The sequence below is a fragment of the Galeopterus variegatus genome, unplaced genomic scaffold (genome assembly GCF_000696425.1).
Source record: "Galeopterus variegatus unplaced genomic scaffold, G_variegatus-3.0.2 Scaffold3196, whole genome shotgun sequence".
Classification (NCBI taxonomy): domain Eukaryota; kingdom Metazoa; phylum Chordata; class Mammalia; order Dermoptera; family Cynocephalidae; genus Galeopterus; species Galeopterus variegatus.
Window position 1 is genome coordinate 141382 of NW_007729307.1, and position 18896 is coordinate 160277.

Consider the following 18896-nt stretch of genomic DNA (forward strand, 5'->3'; position numbering starts at 1 on the left):
TGACCCTCTGTAACTTTCGACTGATCTTCCTCTGCAGAGATAACCGTCCTGATGAACAAAGATAAGAGTGGACTGGACTTGAGGGACGTGGTGAAGAGTTGCTTTCTAAACAGGAGGGAAGAGACTAGCGTTTGTTGAGAAGCTGGTAGAACGCTGTAACTTTCGACTGATCTTCCTCTGCAGAGATAACCGTCCTGATGAACAAAGATAAGAGTGGACTGGACTTGAGGGACGTAGTGAAGAGTTGCTTTCTAAACAGGAGGGAAGAGACTAGCGTTTGTTGAGAAGCTGGTAGAACGTGTACAGAGGGGCTAGAGCGCACAGTGGATGACTGCGTGCCATTTGTACATTTTCTGCGGAAGCGAGTCTCCAACGTGGCATCTTCTCCTGGAAACACACAAACTCTTACCTGAAGGCTTTGTCACCTCACTTAGTTTGGGTTTAACCTGTGTCTAGATTCCGAGTATCAACTACAATTCAGGTAGAGAAGTAAAACTTCATATTAATAGCTCTTATAAAATACTGTATGAGTATTTTTTATTCTCTATCAGCGGGGTGCCTGCCTGAGGCAAAAATATGTGCCATTTCATACTTCATAAAATATTTAAGCATCTTTAAATTACTTCTGGAAGAGTTCACATTTGAAATCCTTTTTCTTGATCACATGTTGACTGGCCACATAAGAATTTGGTATAAAAACAAGAACAGGTGTCCTATAGGGACAATTGCTTATTGAGTATCTTTACAAGTTAATCTCATGGTTTCCAGCTATTTCAGACAAGTTGGCCCAATTTAACTAGTGTTTTGGTTTACTCACATTTCTAAATTCAGTTACCACATTATATTTTTATTTGGGTACATTATACTTTTAGAAAAGGCTTTTTAAAAAAATATATAAAATAGCTAATTAAGCTAATTTGTAATGTTTAGGGGTTTAAAAAATCTCCTTACCACACATATTAAATTCACTTCATGTTAGTATTTGATTTTATTTATTCCTAATCAATAATTTTTTTTTTTGTCTTTGTCGTGACCAGTAAGGGGATCGGAACCCTTGGCTTGGTGTCGCCCGCACCGCGCTCAGCCAGTGAGCGCACCGGCCATCCCTATATAGGATCTGAACCCGCGGCGGGAGCGTCGCTGCACTCCCAGCGCTGCATTATCCCGAGTGCGCCACGGGGCTGGCCCCCTAATCAATAAATTTTAAAAGAATCATACCTAAAGTAGAAAGGAAATGTGTATGGTTCCATTAGGCAATTTAATTACATCTGGTGACACCTCTGTTGTAGGGTGACCCAGATTTTATTGGGTAAGAATTACTGATAACACAAATCACTGAAGAGGTGTCTCTAAGTAGAATCAAAATCTCAAGTAGAAGGCACAGTAATAAATTCAAATTAACAGATTCTTCAATGGTGAGTAGGGAGAGAGCATGCAGAGACAGGTTAGGTATTCAAGACATTATAATTTTCTAAAGCGCATAAATATTTTCTATTGTTATGGAGCTATATCCTATATTTATAATTTCTTTATCACCATAGTTAGTTCTAGTTCCACTTCTAGTTCTCACATGGAAGCACTCAGACTCAGCGTCACATGGCCCTCGGGTTTAACTTGAACAAGTTCCTTTAGCTTTTCTGGACCTCAGTTTCTAAATCTTTAAAATGGGAACATCGATGGTACCTACTATTTGGTGGATTAAATGAGATAATTATATATCATGTTTAGACAGGACATGTGTAAAACACATGCTCAGTAACCATTACCTTCTCACTACATTCAGTCCGATCAGTTCAAGCCCACGTGCAAGTATTCAACTTTCTAAACCACTGTTTTCACCCCATTACTTCTCTATTCAAAAGCTCCTCATTACGTAGTAAATTTCAAACTCACTGCAGTATGGCCTCGAACTTTTTCTTCCAACTTTATCACTCTCTTCCCTGCAACCCCACATTTCACTGGATTTGGACTACATACTTACTTACTCAAGTCATACTTAGCTCACTCTGTTGCCCTGCTTAGGGTGACTCCCTGTGATTTTTGCCGACCACACTGTCCTCCTGAGGCACTTCCATGGAGTGCTGGTTTTGATAGGCTGTTAGTCACCAAACCATATACTCCCTTGAACTGTCAATCTTTACGATGGTTTATATGTCTTATTTCACTCCATTGTAATCTCCTTGAGGGTAGTGACCGTGTTTTATATAATTGTATTGTATAATCTTGCATTGTACACAATACCAGCAAAAATCTTGCACACAGTCAACTTTGAACATATATTTGTTGAAATATTGACAAGGCTAAGGTTCTCTACTAAAGTAGGTGATGCAGAAAAAGTGGTATTTGTTTCTAAAATGTAGCCTTCATATATTTGTGCTAGTTATTGCTGTTAGTAAACTTGATTTCATGAGACATTCACCTCTATCTTTTCCTAATTCTTCTGGGGGGAGCACAAACTCTAGTGTAACAGGGTTAGCACAGAGGTGAGCTCTCTGTAGATGACAGGCTCTAAGTTTTCAAGAACAATATGTTTTTCACAGAAGGGAGAGGATTCCATGTTCCTGGACCAGAATGTAGTTATTCAAGTTCTAAGGACTACACATGGCAAACCGATGGGGCAAAAAACCAAACAAACAAAAACATATGAGGTCTTAACCCCAGGATTCCCCAAACAGCTGGTAAGAATCCTTCCCCACCGTGCCCCCTAGTAATACCAATCATGAACACCTTCCACAAAGGGATGGAAACTGAAGCAATGGGACAACAAAACCCTAAAACAACAACAACCCAACAGCTACAGCTAGAACTTAAACCCGTGCACTGGGCCTCTGCTCTCCCTACATCCCTGCATCTGTAACACTCTGTGGAGCCTATGTAAGGTCCACCCATTAAGCTGTGTGTGGATTGTGTTTTAATGTGTTGTTGTATCCCAAGGACCTAATAGTACCTGGCACAGAGAAGGATTTTGTGAGTGAGGGAATGAATGACTATGCTCCTCCATACAAAACCGGTAGGACCGTAAATGCACTTCATTTTCTGCAAGTCAGCAGAGTGGGTTACGACAAATTCAAGATTCACTGTTTTGAGTTTAGCAAAACTTAGTAAAAATAGAAGACTTAAAAGGCTGTCTTTGCAAAGACGCCAAGGGGATTTGAGGTTGAAGCCATGTTGTCCCTGTCGTTTGTGCTGTCTCTTTTCTTCCCTGTGGGTGGGGTGAGTGGGGAGCAAAAGGCGTCCTCTGTCTTATCTCACTACATCTTGTGAGAAAAGTCAGGAGGATGTATCATTAGTTTCCAATGAACCGTGTTACTAAGGCAAATGTTTTAAAGATTCAGAGCTTCACTTTAGGAAGTTAGACTTGAAATATTAAAGGAAGGCACCATCGAAGGTTAGACAGGCTTCTTTCAGCTTCATGTCAGAGATGAAGTTCATCCATTGACTTATGGGGGATGTCTCACTAGTGTAATGACTAAAACTATTATCTATTATACCCAGAGTTTGATAGCTACCTGCTTGCAAAGGCAAATCTAATTAAGAAAATCCCTGTTTAAAATTGCATAGTTTCTAAGCTGCCCTTGTCACACTTTTTCTCCTCTGAGGACATTTTAGACACTTTAGACACTTTAATTTCAAATCCAATGACTGCAGCCCTTGTTTACCTTCCACTTCATATAATTACCAAAGCTTGGGTATCTTTATCTTCCTCCCAAGCAGTTAACCCATAGCAGAATGGGCCATGTTGCTGATTATTAGTGTCTTTTTGTTTTCTTTTTAGAGTCACACACATTGAACTTGAGTAGGTGACAGGCCCTGTACTAATGACATTGTGTATGAGATAATACTTCTTTCTCACCACAACTTCAGATGGTAGACATTACTATTCTTCTCATTTTATATGAGGAAACAGGCCTACAGAGGTCATGGCACTTGCTCAAGATCACACAGCTCATGAGAGTCGGAACTAGGATTTGAACCCAGGTCCAGAGAACGCCAAAGCCCACGCTTTTCAGCAATGCACACTGCATATACAAACTACATGTTTCAAAAAATGCACCGCCTTCCAAAGCCAAAGAAAAAACATCTGAAAGATTCTTTCTCCGATAAATCAAAGACCTGAAAGCTTCATAACTCTCATTTCAAGTTATTAACAGCAGTCACAAAACATGGTAATTTATTTAAATGGCTGTTCACTGAGCAGAGCAAGCTATCAACAACACATGTGCTGTGCTAGGTCAAAGGCTGCAGGGGACCTCAGGGACATCTTGTGTCTGCAGAGGTGGAGAGAAGGCAGTCTCACCCTCATGTGTAAGGAAGAAGTCAATGAAGTTGTAGGGTTCAGTTTTTGCCAGAGTAAAAGATTTGTGCAAGCCGTTCTAGGAGCTTAGATGCTCATCTGCCAAACAAGCGCCTTCCTTCTTCATTCATGGTCCCCTCAAATTCCACTTCATTCAAGATCCCCAGCCTTTCAAATAACCAAATATATAGGGTGCTTAACAACTTTCAAAGACTTCCACTCAAGTCTCAGCTTAGTAATTGCCCTTTGCCCTGAAATCTACCATGACTGGTGCACACAAATATTTAAAACAAACAAAATAGAACTGATATCAAACTATCAAACAAAACCCAAACACTTGAAGGTATATGTTTATAAAGCATGTGTTCCTTGTACCTTTCACAGTATTTTCCTAAGATGTTCCACCCCGGGCCGTGCTGGGCAGAATGGCAAAAGAGCACACTGGGCGTGTCTTCCCCCAGTAGACAACCTGGGCAGTGTGACATCGTATTCCTTTAGTTCTGCAGACCAGACCACCCACTGGGACCACCACAGGGGCTTGTAGACCTCTGGCTAGACAGCCACGCCAGGCTGTCCTGCCTAAAGCAGCAGCCATCCACACGAAAGCTTAGCGTTAGGTAGTAAGCCCTGTTTATATTCAGAAATTCATAACTCTGAAAGCATTTGATTTATGATACTTGGACGTGTCAAAGTCCCTGAGTCCATTATACAATATATTTCACTTTAAAAGGCTTTGTTCTCTCAAAAACAACAACAACAAAAAAAAAAACCTCAAAAAAACCCCAACTTTTACTAGCTGAGTAAAAATGCAAAATAAAAGTATTGACACCTCAGAATGGAAGAAAAGTGAGAGGGAAAACTAGAGATTGAAATGACCCTAATTAGTTTCAGAGATTCAGTCACAGTATATCAAATATATAAAAAGATTTAAAATGGAGCTAAGAATTAGTAGGCTTTGCCCATTTGGGAACCAATTATAAACAAACCAAAGCCACAGAGTGGCACATTAGTCCTTTATCCTTGAGGAGCGATAGGAATTATTTTTTGAGGAAAAGCAGCAAGTGTGGTGATGTTTTGTGTCCAACCGAAGACACTAGAGAGGTGAGTCTTGCTGTACGTGGCTCCTGTATTCGGGGAAGACCGGCGATCCCTAACAGGTGCCCAATATCCCTAAGCCACACCAGAATGGAGCACCACACCTTCTATTTTAATTAATTTCACATAGATTTTTCTTTTCCTCAGTAATATTACTGAATCGTTGGAGCTAATATTATTCCCATTTTATAGATAAAAAAGCTGAGGCACCAAGAGGTTCGATAAAAATATTCACGGTCACCAGGTTAGGACAAAAGTGCCGTAGACCCCAGACTTCCTATCTCCCAGTTCCCTGAGCTTGCCATACAGGTTAGGTCTCTCACTCTACTGGAAGTGTAAATCTTCTACTTAGGGATCACATTGTTCCTTTGTTTTCAAGATTCATTCCCTTCCCTGCAGAAGTTTAGTGGCTCCATGAAATTCATGTGTCATGTTGTCTTGTCCACAATTTAGGCTGCTCCTACTGGAGAAGCAGCACTATCTATGGTATAGGTTGTCTCTTTGGAACCCAATTATTCAAGAAAACCTTCAATCACATGCAACCAAGCACCCCAAAATCAACCTTTTCTCCTTCAAAATTCCCTTCTCTGAGCACTCACACAAGCGCAGTCAGTTCATCAATCTCTTTATGTAAATTGCAGCCAGGCAGCAAGAGAGGAGGTCTGTTTATTATTTTTGATCCTGTTTTGCTTCTGGCAAGATTTCACAAACAGCAGAAGTTGGCAGAACATTGATATTTTCTTCTGACTGGCTACTGTTCTCCAGCATCCAGTGCAGAGTACAACTGTGACTATTCTGGTCTGCAGGCCTCAGCCATGACTGAGGTCAGAATTGTAAAATCTGGGGAAAAACTCTCCACCCAGGACTTGTCTCTCTGGAAATGTGGACCCTCATTTGATATGCGCTTATCTTGTGCTGTAGGACTGATAAGCTTCAGATCCACAGTGCGGAGAAAACAGCTTAGGTCTGATCCAATTCTCACCTCACTTGCTCCACCCCCCGTTTGTCTGAAAAGACCCACTCCAAAGTCATGTGACCCCCTGAGCTCCATGGACCCTGAGAAAGCTTCGAGGAGGATGAACACTCCAGCACCAGCACTTTCTAGGAAGAAGGGAAGCATTTTGAAGGGTCTAAAGTAGAGCAAGGAGGCTGGGGGAAAGGAGGTCGGATTGTCCTTTCCCCCACTTTTATGCCCGTTCCTACCTAACCATGCTGGATTCTAGCCTTTGGCAAGGAATCCTGTCGCCTTGACATTTACTTTGGACGGAGTGCTCATGATAGAGAGCCACCAGCCAGCCCTCAAGAGGGCAGCGGGAGGGCAGTGAGCATAGGATGGCCACACAGAGTTGTGGCTGGTTTTGGTGGCACAATGAAGTCCTCCAACATCTTGAGGGGTTGGTTTGGGTGGGAGGACTGACCAGGTCTATAATGATGAAAAACAAAACGAAACAAAAAACCTTTGTTCCAGTAAACGATTCTGCCTATAATTATGAGGCTGAGGGGGCTGCATAGTCAGCAATGACGTGGGCTCCTAAATCATTCAGATCAAAGCCCAGCTCTGCCACATGCTTGCTGTGCAACTTTGGGAAAGTTTATTTAACTCTCGGAGCCTCCGTTTACTCATGTGGAAAATGAGTCTAGTAAGACCTGACTGTTAGGCCTTCCTATGTTTATTTTCCACATAAGGAAACTTAACTCTTAGGTCTTCGCAAAAGTGAAATAAAAGAACAATATGTGTCATGCTGAAAACAGTCCCTGGTACACCATGATGACCCCTCAATAAGAGCAGCTATCGGTATATTGTTACAGTTTTTAAATCTGAAAACGTTCCAAAAGCTAAAAATTGTTGAGTAAAATATAAAAGTCAAATGATCAATCCCAGACCCAAATATTTTATCTAAGTGAGTCTAATGTTGATCAACTCTGCTGGCAGCCTGCCTCTCCATGATGAACCCTGAGTCTTTTCAGTTGGGTGACCCAGTGGAAATGTCCCTGGGTCCCTGGGTGCAAGTGCATGGACACAAGCAGCCCCAAGGACGCGCGACTGACAGCTGATGAGCTGAAAAGAACTGGTTTCCACCGAACGTCATTCCTGGCATTAGGGAGCAAAGCACTAAGCCTCACAGAGTAGAAGCTCCAGTGTCCAGGGCCACCTCTGTGAAGGTAACCAGAGATGGAGAAAGGGACAGTGACGGGAGAAACCTCACTGAGAAACAAACAAATATAATGGCTTCGTCAGAAATACAATTGCAACACTGGAGGTGAGGAAGTAATTTTACTCTAGATGGTGGGGGGGGGGGCGGGTTGGACTCTGAAACACTATCTGTTCTATGGTTAATGTTTTACAATTGCAGCTGCTTACCACCAAGTTTCCTGATTGTATTAAGTGATTCCACACTTATTTATAGGGCTCACTTGGGCGAACCTGCTTTTCCATACAACGAAATTTCATTCCAAAGAAATGATTCAGGAAAATGAAATCAGAAACATTTCAAAGTAGGAAAACTTGTGTATGCATTTGTCAGGTCTCTGAGACTGAAAGACAGACTTTAGGGAACAAAGCTTCCTAATCCAAGATAGCAATACTATTTTATACATGTATTCAGAAAGACGATGCTTGTAGAATTGCTCCACAAACTGTCATGCATTATGCCAGGGAAGGAATTAACACTACAATAGCTTTTCAGGGTTTACAAGATGCCATATGCAGGCATCAAATATCATCCTATAAAACAAGGCTTATACGAGGCTCAAGATTAGCATTTAAGTTATGACATACAAGACTGCACCAACTGATATTGTTATTCTCTGTGGCGGACCTCCTAAATGCAGGGGGACCCATAAAATAAGTGAAGCAGAAGAAGCCATAATGCTTATTTGTCAAGATTTTTGTCCATTCAACTCTAAGAACAAATTTCAACAAATAATAATGATCACATTCCCATGCAGTCTTTCACAGCTGAAGGACTGAATATGAAGAAAATTCCTCAATTAAAAGGAACGAAATCCTTAGAGGACATGTGCAAATAAGTTTCTTAAATAATTTGTTTGGTTAGTATGAGAAAGAGACAGTTTAGTTTTTAAGTTGTTAACTCATCTTTAGAAAGTTTATATACATTTTACAGAATTTTTTTCTATTTACTTCTGTACATAAAGACATGGAAAACTGGAGTTTCTAAGAAATTAGAAAGAGACAGTTTAGTTTTTAAGTTGTTAACTCATCTTTAGAAAGTTTATATACATTTTAAAGAATTTTTTTCTATTTACTTCTGTACATAAAGACATGGAAAACTGGAGTTTCTAAGAAATTGTAAAAAAACTTTTAAAGTTAACATCAGTTTAGAAAATAACAATAATTTGGGGAGTTCAGATTTTTTTTCATATATACTCTTATTCTTTCGTTCATTTTCTTTCAGCTTGTGATTATCTTTTGTCTGTACTGTCTGCTGAAAACAGGGGGTACTTTACTTACTTTCAAGGGTGTCATGAGTATTGAGTAAGACAAAAACATGCAAGCAGCTAGCACAGTGGCTCCTAAGCGAGGCACCCTAAAAACTAGTTTTCCTTCTCTTTTTCAACGTGACAAATAAGATTGAAAAACATTTGGTCCATGTTATGGGCTGAATTGTGTCTCCCCAAAATTCATATGTTGAAGTCCTAAACCCAAGTACCTCAAAATGCGACAGTATCTGAGTATCTGGGGACAGGGCCTGTAAAGAGGTGATTAGCACTTAGTACATGCCAGGCACTGTGCTCTGTGCTTAACTATATTCTCTCAATTAATCCTTGCATTAATTCTGAGATAGTTGCTATAACTAACTCCATTTTGCCTATAGGGGAACCAAAGCTTAGAAACATTAAATAAGGTCACTCTGCTAAGAAGATGTAGAGCTAGAGTTCAAGTTCAAGCTGCAGGATTCCAAGGCCCTCCAACTGCTCCAAATTGTAGGTTCAGAAAGTTTGTAGTTTGGGTTGAATGGACGGTGTCCCTGGGACATTCTTGATCCCAAAGGACTATTTGTAAAACAGAAGGAAGTTTTTAAAAATTCAACCAATGTGCTTCAGTACTTGCCCCTAAGAACAACAGAGGTTTCAACATCCGGTCACCAGAATAACTCCTGGAAGACCGTCACAGAAGAAGAAACAAAGCAGACATCCTTCTCTCTACGCCCTGTGCTACCATTTCATGAGCCGCTCCAGGCAACCCCCATGGGTTGGTGGCCCTGGCTGCTGCTGACACCTAACATTCAAGTGCAGAATCGTATCACACTCAGTGTTGGGACCAGTAGATGATGAACTCAGTCAGTGGAATTCCTTTGCAGGCTTCTTCAAGATATCCTGTAAGACTAATTTCCCTTCTTTCTTGCCAAGTATTTTCCATCCTTCTTCTAGGAAGCCAGCCTTTTCTGCCTTAGACTTTCTGCCTAAAAGCACAGCAGGGCAGCGGAATGCTAATAATGGGAATGCAATTGGCAGGGAATGGGGTTAGCAGATCTTCCTCCCCAGAAAAGATCAATGGTAGAAAAGGTGGTTTGATGACTAAGAACCTGTTACATTCAACACGTGGTTTTGTCTAAGTCTGAACAATCAGGGCCCTGCAATGGATCTCGTTCCCTATTTTGAGAAATGCATTTAGTGAGAAATGTGTTGTGTCCCTTAATGTGTCTGGGAGAGATGCTTTAAGTTTCTCTCTGAACAATCAGGGCCCTGCAATGGATCTCGTTCCCTATTTTGAGAAATTCATTTAGTGAGAAATGTGTTGTGTCCCTTAATGTGTCTGGGAGAGATGCTTTAAGTTTCTCTGTTAAGAACTTTAGTCTTATTTGGGTGGGAAAGGTTGAAATGTCATTCATGCTGGATTTTGTGAATCTTATTTCTCATAATCATTTTAAATATTATAAATAAATTGGGGGTAGTAAAACCTTCAGAGGAAAATATGATTTCATGATTACACATACTTTTTTGCAGTGTGTCACTGGGTGAATACGAATGTGTGCTCGATGCCACCATCCACGGATAGAGACTGAGCACTAATCCTGAGTTCCTGCCATACCTACGCAGGATGTTCAAAATTAACCAGAGAGGGGAGAGCTGGAATGCAGGGTGAGAATGCCTACGTCAGCTCAAAATACTGACATGTAAATTAGGTCTATGACTGCCAAGTTCCTTTATAATCTCTGTCTGTTTTATTCTTGTGTGTTATCAGACTGTTAGGCAAAGCAGCACAAGCCATTTGTATCTTAGTCAGCTCTGCCTTTGACAGACTTCTAAAATTGTCAGGATTTCTATGTCTTGTGAGGGAGTCTAGCCAGACCTTTCGGATTTATTTCTATTGACTTCCTTTTTCTAACAGCATTAACATATTCTGTAATTTTAAAGTTATTTTCCAAGTCCTCCTTTTAAATTCCTTTAGATTCTAAGCTTCTCAGAAAAAGAGAATTCATGTATTTTCAAGCAATAGTGTATACATTTTTACGGTAATCTGTCCTGCCCTTGGTTGCACCATTCCAAAGAGATGGCTATGGTTATGTGACTTTTCAACATGGGGTTTGGGGAGGATGGCTAATTGCCCATGCATTCTGATGTAGTTTTTTGATATTTTGTGAATTTCTCTCAAAAAGCATCATTCCTAATGTACATGCTAATGTGTTATCTCTTAGCAGCAGAAAGAAAAATAACTTAATATTTGCAGGCTTCCCGAGAATTGATAAGTTGCTTATCAACTAAACCAAAGAGATTTTACTAATTAAAATTATTTATTTTCTACCAGTTCACTTTATTCTGTTGTATTGAGAGAGGCTTCATATAACCAAAGATATTTTTGAACCATGAAGTCAGAAACTGACTCTGAGCCACCCATCAATGCCTGAGCTTCAGTGAGTCCATATGCAAAGTCACCTACAGCCAGGGAGAATTCGAGAGTCCTGAAGAATTTCCTGCATCTTTTCCATCTTTACTGTGGGACAGTGACTCCACCTCTCAGCAGTAATGGAATATTCTGAATCAGCTGCAGTAATGTCAGACTCCTTCATTACCCACCCAGGACTTCAGCTTTATTATAGGTTAGACAAATCTGAGCTAGGATGCAGTAATTTCTTCCTTTTGCCTCAGCAATGTCTATCTTGTAGAGTTATTTGAGGACTGGTTGTATTCTTTATGTTATAATTATTAACTCTGCCCATACACTGACTCCCTCAGTTTTCTGCCCAACAAATACTCAGGGGCTGCCTAATCAGGTTAGAATCTTTGTTTAGTTGTTAACTTTCATAAAAAGATGGCCATTTTGCCTTTACTCAGTTGATTTTTAAAGTATATGGAGCTGGCCTTCTTTGAAAACATAGAATCGTTGTAATGTTACTTTCCAAAATACAACTTCAAATATCTACTGTTCAATCCAAGCAAGAAATATTTACAAAGAGAACGAACCACAGGCCATTCTCTCTCCTAAATCAACATTTCTAAAGTGTGTTCCCCAGGGAACATAGGTTTTGCAAGATGTCACTTCTTGATATCCAGTGGAAATTGATTTCATGTTGAAATATACCAATTTAGGCAAAGCTAAACTACTTTCTTTTTTTTTCCTTTTTTTTTTTTTGTCTTTTTTCATGACCGGCAATGGATCGCAACCCTCAGTGTCGCGCCCTTACCGGACCGGGACCGGCAACTGGATCGCAACCCTCAGTGTTGCGCCTGCACCTCGCTCAGCCAGTGAGCGGCCGGTCTGTATGTGGGATCCGAACCCTCGGCGGGAGCGCCGCCGCACTCCGGGCCGGCCCAAAGCTAAACTACTTTCTGCAGGATTCTCTGAGCCTTTCACAAGTGTGAATTTCCAAGAAGGGAAAGAGGATACAGCATTTCCCCAAATTACTTAACCACAGAAACATTTACCCCCTTGAATATCTATCTAATGGGACTAATGGTCTGTGAAGCAGACTTTGAGAAATTGCCTCTAGAGAGTCTCCATGCTATTCCTAGATTAAGACAGAGTGTCAGAGGATTGCAAACCTGAACCTCCTTATTTACACCTACCCACCTCATCCCAGAATGTTTCTACTAAATTATAATTCATGGTGATGTAATGATGGCTGCACAACATTACAAATTGTGAGTGTATTGAATACCACTGAACTGCACACTTAAAAACTTCGACTGCAGGATGTTATAAGAAATAATCAAATGAGACTTGCTGTCGAATCCACTGTAGGAAGGCTGAAAGTACCATTCACTATAACCTATAGTGTTCCCTTTATGAGATTTGTATGAGAAATTGCTCTCATATATCTCTTTTCTTAGGAGAAAACTCTCCCAAATATCAAGTCCCAGGAAAACCTGTGCTGGCATGTTTTTACCTTCTGGACATGGTAAACCTTCCCTCAATCATGTTTTCCTCTTTGCTTAGAATAGGGAAGCTCGAGCCAACTTTGCAGTCCATTATTAATAATTATTCAGGACATTATATTTTATATTTCTATGAATATCTCTTTCTAATTTTATCTTATTAACTGATTGACATTTTCCTTTTCATCAGATTTATCTTTTTATAATCTTATTGACTTGTATATTCTCTTATAAACTGCCTCAAATCCTTTAGGTAATGAGGTGGAATGTAAATTAATATATGACAACTTTCCTCACAACAAAATCATATTCCAATTGCCTCTGGGGAGGAAGCAAATGATTTTTATGATCCTTATGTCATTCAAATATCCTGGTCGGGTTCTCCTATCCTCTTGTATCTTCAACAGTCTCTCCGCTGTGTTCTCGTAGCTAGGGAAGCGCAAAGACAGAACGTATCTCATTAATGTCCTCTCTTCGTTAAATCCCCACCTGTTTACTCCCCTTTATATAAGAGGTCATCAGTTGATATTGCTAAAACCAGGAGTGGTGATCTTTTTTTTTTTCTAACCTGTGCTTCTGTCTCTGTCCATGATTAAGTTGCCAAGGAACTGAGGAAACTTGCACTACAAAGAGTTGACCACTGTCCAGAACTGAGAACTAAAGCACTCATGATAGAGAGGGAATCTCTGTTCACTCAAACTAACGTCACAGAATCCAAATTTGGCAACTGCCTGCATCTGGGATGTGTGTTTATAAAGTTAGAGCTAATAAAAGCAGTGACGTGTAGCTATTGAACCTACAATTTGTGTAAAGTAAAAGTCTTAAGTTTCATATGTCTATAAGCATATTGCTCCTCTTGCTAATTTCCTTCTAGTACTCATTTCTTGACTGCTCACATTTTTACTATCTAATAACTTTTAAAAAGTTATGCAAAGTTAGTTGACTTTATTCACTTAACAGATTTTCCTGTAACTTTGGTTAAACAGTCTTCTTTTTGTGCAGGCCCTTCAATCCCCAGCCCTGAATAGAAAGAGGCTCTGATTTGTGAAATGTGAATTTATGACTATCGCCACTCTTTTTTTTTTTTTAAATAAAGAACTTGAGCAATACACGACTGATGTGTTCTCAGCCTGTTTTCTGTGCTCCATCTGTCTTTCTGCCAGTGTATACACCCTCCAGTTTTGCAAGTAGTTGGGTAAGAAAGTACTAAACATAGAGAAAGGGCAATTCCAAAAGAACAAATGACTGTTTAATCTAGGCTGATGCTACGCAGTTGGTGGTGGTCTCACCCACCGGGGCGTGGGCAGTGCTCACCACTTAGGTTGGGCAAATCCCCAAGATGCCATTTGACAGAGTAATGTAGGAGAATGCACCACTCATGCCCACTTGCTTTCCCTGGGACATAAACAATCCAGCATGTTCCACTCTAGTTAAGTTTAATGCAGGTGCTATAACTATTTAAAAATAGTCAATAGATATAAAATCAATGAAAATTAGAATCTAACTTTCACTACTTTCCCTTGTAATAAATTTTCTAGATTCTACATTTTCTATCAAGAAGAGAGGTCTCATTGTGAGAAGAAGGCACACACGGGCATACTGCAGTCCCTACTGTCCTTGCTATAGGTCAGGCAATGCAACAACTCCACTTTACAGTTCTGGACGCCTGAGAAATAAAGGTCTCCACAGTTTCTTTATAATTATAGTTATGCTGACATTTAAGTTGTCCACAAGACTGGACTTCCTAACATTCCTTTTAAATGGGTAATGAGAGCGTTACACAGGAATCAAAGACGCATGTTCAGGTACACGCTGAATGAAGTAATGAGGAATATGTAAATAAGAATTGTCTTTCTCTTAAAGTAATACCTGCGATCACAGAGTCCTAGAATTTTAGAGATAATTTAATCCAACCCCTTTATTTTATGGGAAGAGGAAAGAAAGTCCAGAGAAGTTGTGACTTCTCCCAGATCACATAATAAATTAGTGGCAGAAGTAGTATAAAAACCTGATTTCCACTTTACCATTTCCTTGACAAGCAGTAGAAAAATTACATGCTTTTTGATTTATCCCACATAATAAAGCTGCTCTGTTTCCTTTATAGGTTCTATTACATTAGGTTTAAGTTTCCCTGCTTTCTAAACTCTTGTTCAAGGATTTACTGAGTTAACTACAAAACTTAAGAACCAGAATAAACCTGGGCAATCGTTGTCCAACTACTTTATTTTCTCATCAAGAAACCAAGGCCCAGTGAAGTTCTGAAATTGGCCACTGTAAAGAAAGAAATGAAGGTGAGACTAAACAGAACCTGCATCTGTCTCTTTTTTTTCTGGTTCAGTGAACTTTACTGCCATTTGGGCCACATCACACTGTTTTTGAAGCATTTAAAATAAAACAAAAAGTTTAATAGTATGAAAAATTCTTTCACAGCAAGTAATCACATTTATGTATCTGCTTAGATTTAGATTTTCCAAATCATGTGTGTGTGTGTGTGTGTGTGTGTGTGTGTGTAGACTTAGACAGGGTGCACCTGCACCCAATAAATAATGACATAGAAATCCAATTCTTCCACCTCACACCCATTGGAATGGCTACTATCAATAAACAAACAAACAAACAAACAAAGAGCAATGTGGTATAGACATACGACGGAATATTAGCCACCCTTAAAAAGGAAGGAAATCCTGTCATATGCTACAGCATAGATGAACCTCAAGGACATTATGATAAATAAAATAAACCAGTCACAAAAACACAAATACTGTATGATTCCACTTATATGAGATACTTGGAGTTTTCAAATCCATAGAGACAGGAAGCAGACTGGTGGTTGCCAGGGGCTGGGAGAAAGGAGGAATGAGGGGTTATTGTTTAATGGGCATGAAGTTTCAGTTTTGCTTGATGAAAAGAATTATGGAGATGGATGGTGGTGATGGCTGTACAACATTACAAATTGTGAGTGTACTGAATAACACTGAACTGCACACTTAAAAATAGGTAAGATGATAAAATTTAATATTATACATATTTTATCACAATAAAAAATTGGAAAAAAAAAATCACATTCTCCCTTCCTTTGACCTAATAACACGGTCTTCCTCCACCCTCTCAGCATCCTCTCTCCTATCCATTCTAAGCGCCTGCCAGTGGACAGAAATAAGGACCATTATTATTTCCATTCTTTCTACAACAATTTCCCTATTGAGTCAAGCAAGAATGTGGGGTGGGGATTATGGGCAGTATGACTGATGATAAACTTGCAGTCTGCAAAACAACACTCTATTTGACTGGACTTGCAACTCCAGAAATAAAAAAATTTTTAAAAAAGGCTAGAGAAATGATGCATGTATTTTGGAGTGTACCCTATGATGAGCAAGTTTAGATTCATCCTGGATTTGGGTAACTAATTTTGACCTTGTGCATCATCAAAGATTCCTTTATTTCTCCTTGTTTTTTCTCCCCGGGAGTGTATCCACCACTGAATCATGTTCATGCCATGCAATGATTATCTCACTCTAATGAGGTCAGTGGGGAGCAACTTACTCATGTTTGCATTGTTCCCAACAGCCTTGAAAAATTCTGATCATAAGTAATGATGCCCCAAATTATATTAATATAATGCTGTATTGAAATACCAGTTCTTACTACATGACCTTGGACAAGTCTTTATATGACTCTGTTTTCTCATCTATAAAATGGGTACAGTAACAGAACTTACCAACAAGGATTTTTTTGAGGAAAAAATAAATTAAAATTTATAGAGAGCTCTCAGAGCACTGCCTGATACACTGTAAATGCTCAATCAATAGTCTCACTATGACAGTAAACCAATCTACTAATTCAGTAAATCCAATAAAATCATTTTGCATCTGCTTTCTCATTGTCTTACTAAATGGTAGTATGATATTAAGAGATAATGATTTCTGAATCACTAGACTGTTAGAATTCGTCCATGCTTCCCTATGGTCTTAACTGTCACTTTTAATTTTTAGACATTCATTGGCTTCAACATTTCATTGTCCAGTATAAAAAGATGGGAATCCTCAAATTCTCTAATTAGGCAAAATGAATCACAGACTTAGAGTGCTCACATGTCTGTGCAAGTGGGCACTTTCAATGACAATGCATGTGTTCACAACTTCAAATCTTCAATGGAAAAACAACTCTCAGTCCAAGAAGAACCTAAATAAGTTTTTAGTGAAATCAATTATTGTAAATCTATGCAAGGACGTCAGTTCTATGTGATATTTCTAATGTGATATGCACTCTACAGGCATGCTAAGGAACATTTACAGATTATAGATGACAGATCATCAAAAATTTATCAAGCCCCTATGTCCATAAAAATGATGGCATCTGGTAAAGCACCACTGTCAGAAATTTCTAAAACTAGAATGGAGCTGGTTTTTATTGTAAGCCTAAAGTATTTTTAAATCAAGCCAGGGAAATAATTACTTTTGTTTCTATTCAATCAAGATCTGCACACAGAGTTTATGGAATGACATAATATCCTTCCTGAAATCAGACCGGTATGTAGGATCAGTATCCTTCACACATAACCAGTTCCTGAACCTTTACAAACAAATCCCAATTTCCAGGGAAACAATCTCATTGAGTGCTGCTCACTAGAATACATATTGTTCCTTTTGGAAACATTACAATAAGATTTTCATGATTACAAACCCCAACTTCGCCTCTAACATTCAATCTAATCTTAAACTCCTTTATTTAAGTGAAAACTGTATTTTTATAATGGCCCTAGAAATTCCTGATAGACTTACACAGCACAACATAACAATTTAGTTTTTTTGGTGTGGGAGGGGGGTGGTCATTTACTGATTGTGCATGTGTGGATTGTGTATGTGTCTTTTAAATGGATACCAGTTAGGGAGGGGCTTCTCAGGAATGTTCACTTTCTACTTTCTATGGACCTACCCTATAAGAAGTATGTTGTAAACTTTTTTTTTTTTGAAGAATAATAAGTTTTAGTAATGTACAGGCTTCTAGGCTGGTTTTTTCTTGTTTTGACTGAGAATAATAAAAAAAAAGAACTTCTAGCAGCTTGTAATCCATATTCTCTCTCCATTGCCTTAGGAAGCACACGTCACAGGACTTGTTTCGAGGTGCACAGACACATTTATCCTTTACCCGCAAAACAGTATCAACAAATCGGTGGCAACTACTGACATAATCAAATAAACAGGAAGAGAATGTGACTCTAGTTGTCAGCCCCATGGCCTTAAGAATAGAATTCTTAATTTTCCTTCTTCATAAGGATGTTCTAAATATTCTGCGCAGAGCGAGCATTAGTTCTCCGCCCCTAATTTAATTCCTTAATTAAACAAACAAGTGTCCACATTTAAAATGTGACAGAGTGTGAGGAACCTGTAGAAACGCTCCTAAAATGCACACCGCGTAAATCTTTCTCATCTGTTCTGCAGACACACGTAAGTTCTGGCATTTATGTTTTATCATCCCCCCGCGAAGTTTTTTGTGCACTTTATGTGGAGTTATGTGGCAGCTGAGTGCTGCTGTCACCGTTTGCTTAAAACTGCAGCCTCAAGTTATTTTTGAAAGTTACATGCGGCGAGGCATAGACATCCGTGTATGCAAAGTGAAAACAATCATTTAAACAACTGGGTTAGCGTGAAAGAGAGCCGACAAGAATCCGAATTAGCAACAGCCCTTCCGCTACCGGCAACTCACCTTGCTGGATCTTAGTCACTAGCTGGTGGCGCGCTAGAATCCGGCTCATCCTGTACGGAGAGCGTCTTGTCGTCTGATCAAATCGCAAGTACATCTCCTGGCCCTCAGGTGTCATGGGATTTAGATAGTAGCAGCCTGAAGCTGGGGTCCTGGACACCTGACTGAACATCTCGGCAGACTGTCCCTGGCCACCTCTGCCTGTGGCTCTTTCCTTCTGTCTCCAGTCTCAGCCAAAGCGCGAGGCACCAAGCCCAGGAGAGCTCAACAGACCAAGCGATTTTTAAAAAGAAAAAGGAATGCCAGAAGCCACAACTCAGAATTCCAACCCTCCGGGCCCTCACATGACCTTGGGGAGCCAATCAGAGGGAGAGAGGAAGATGGGACCGTTCCCGGGCAGCCCCAAACCCCGAGGAGGCAGCCCCGGCAGCTGCGATCCCCCCACGGCGCTGGAAGCAAACGCGAG

The 18896-nt window shown here is 39.9% G+C and overlaps 1 protein-coding gene across 1 annotated transcript in view; it reads right to left on the bottom strand.

Moving 5' to 3' along the window:
• Positions 1-18602, bottom strand: part of LOC103600043 (stAR-related lipid transfer protein 13-like) — a gene marked incomplete at its 3' end in the record, with an annotated part of 139957 nt that extends 121355 nt beyond the window's left edge. Inside the window, exon 1 of the mRNA XM_008584273.1 lies at positions 18434-18602. Within this exon, the coding sequence (XP_008582495.1) occupies positions 18434-18602 (169 nt within the window). The remainder of the gene's footprint in view (positions 1-18433) is intronic.
• Positions 18603-18896: the final 294 nt, after the last annotated feature.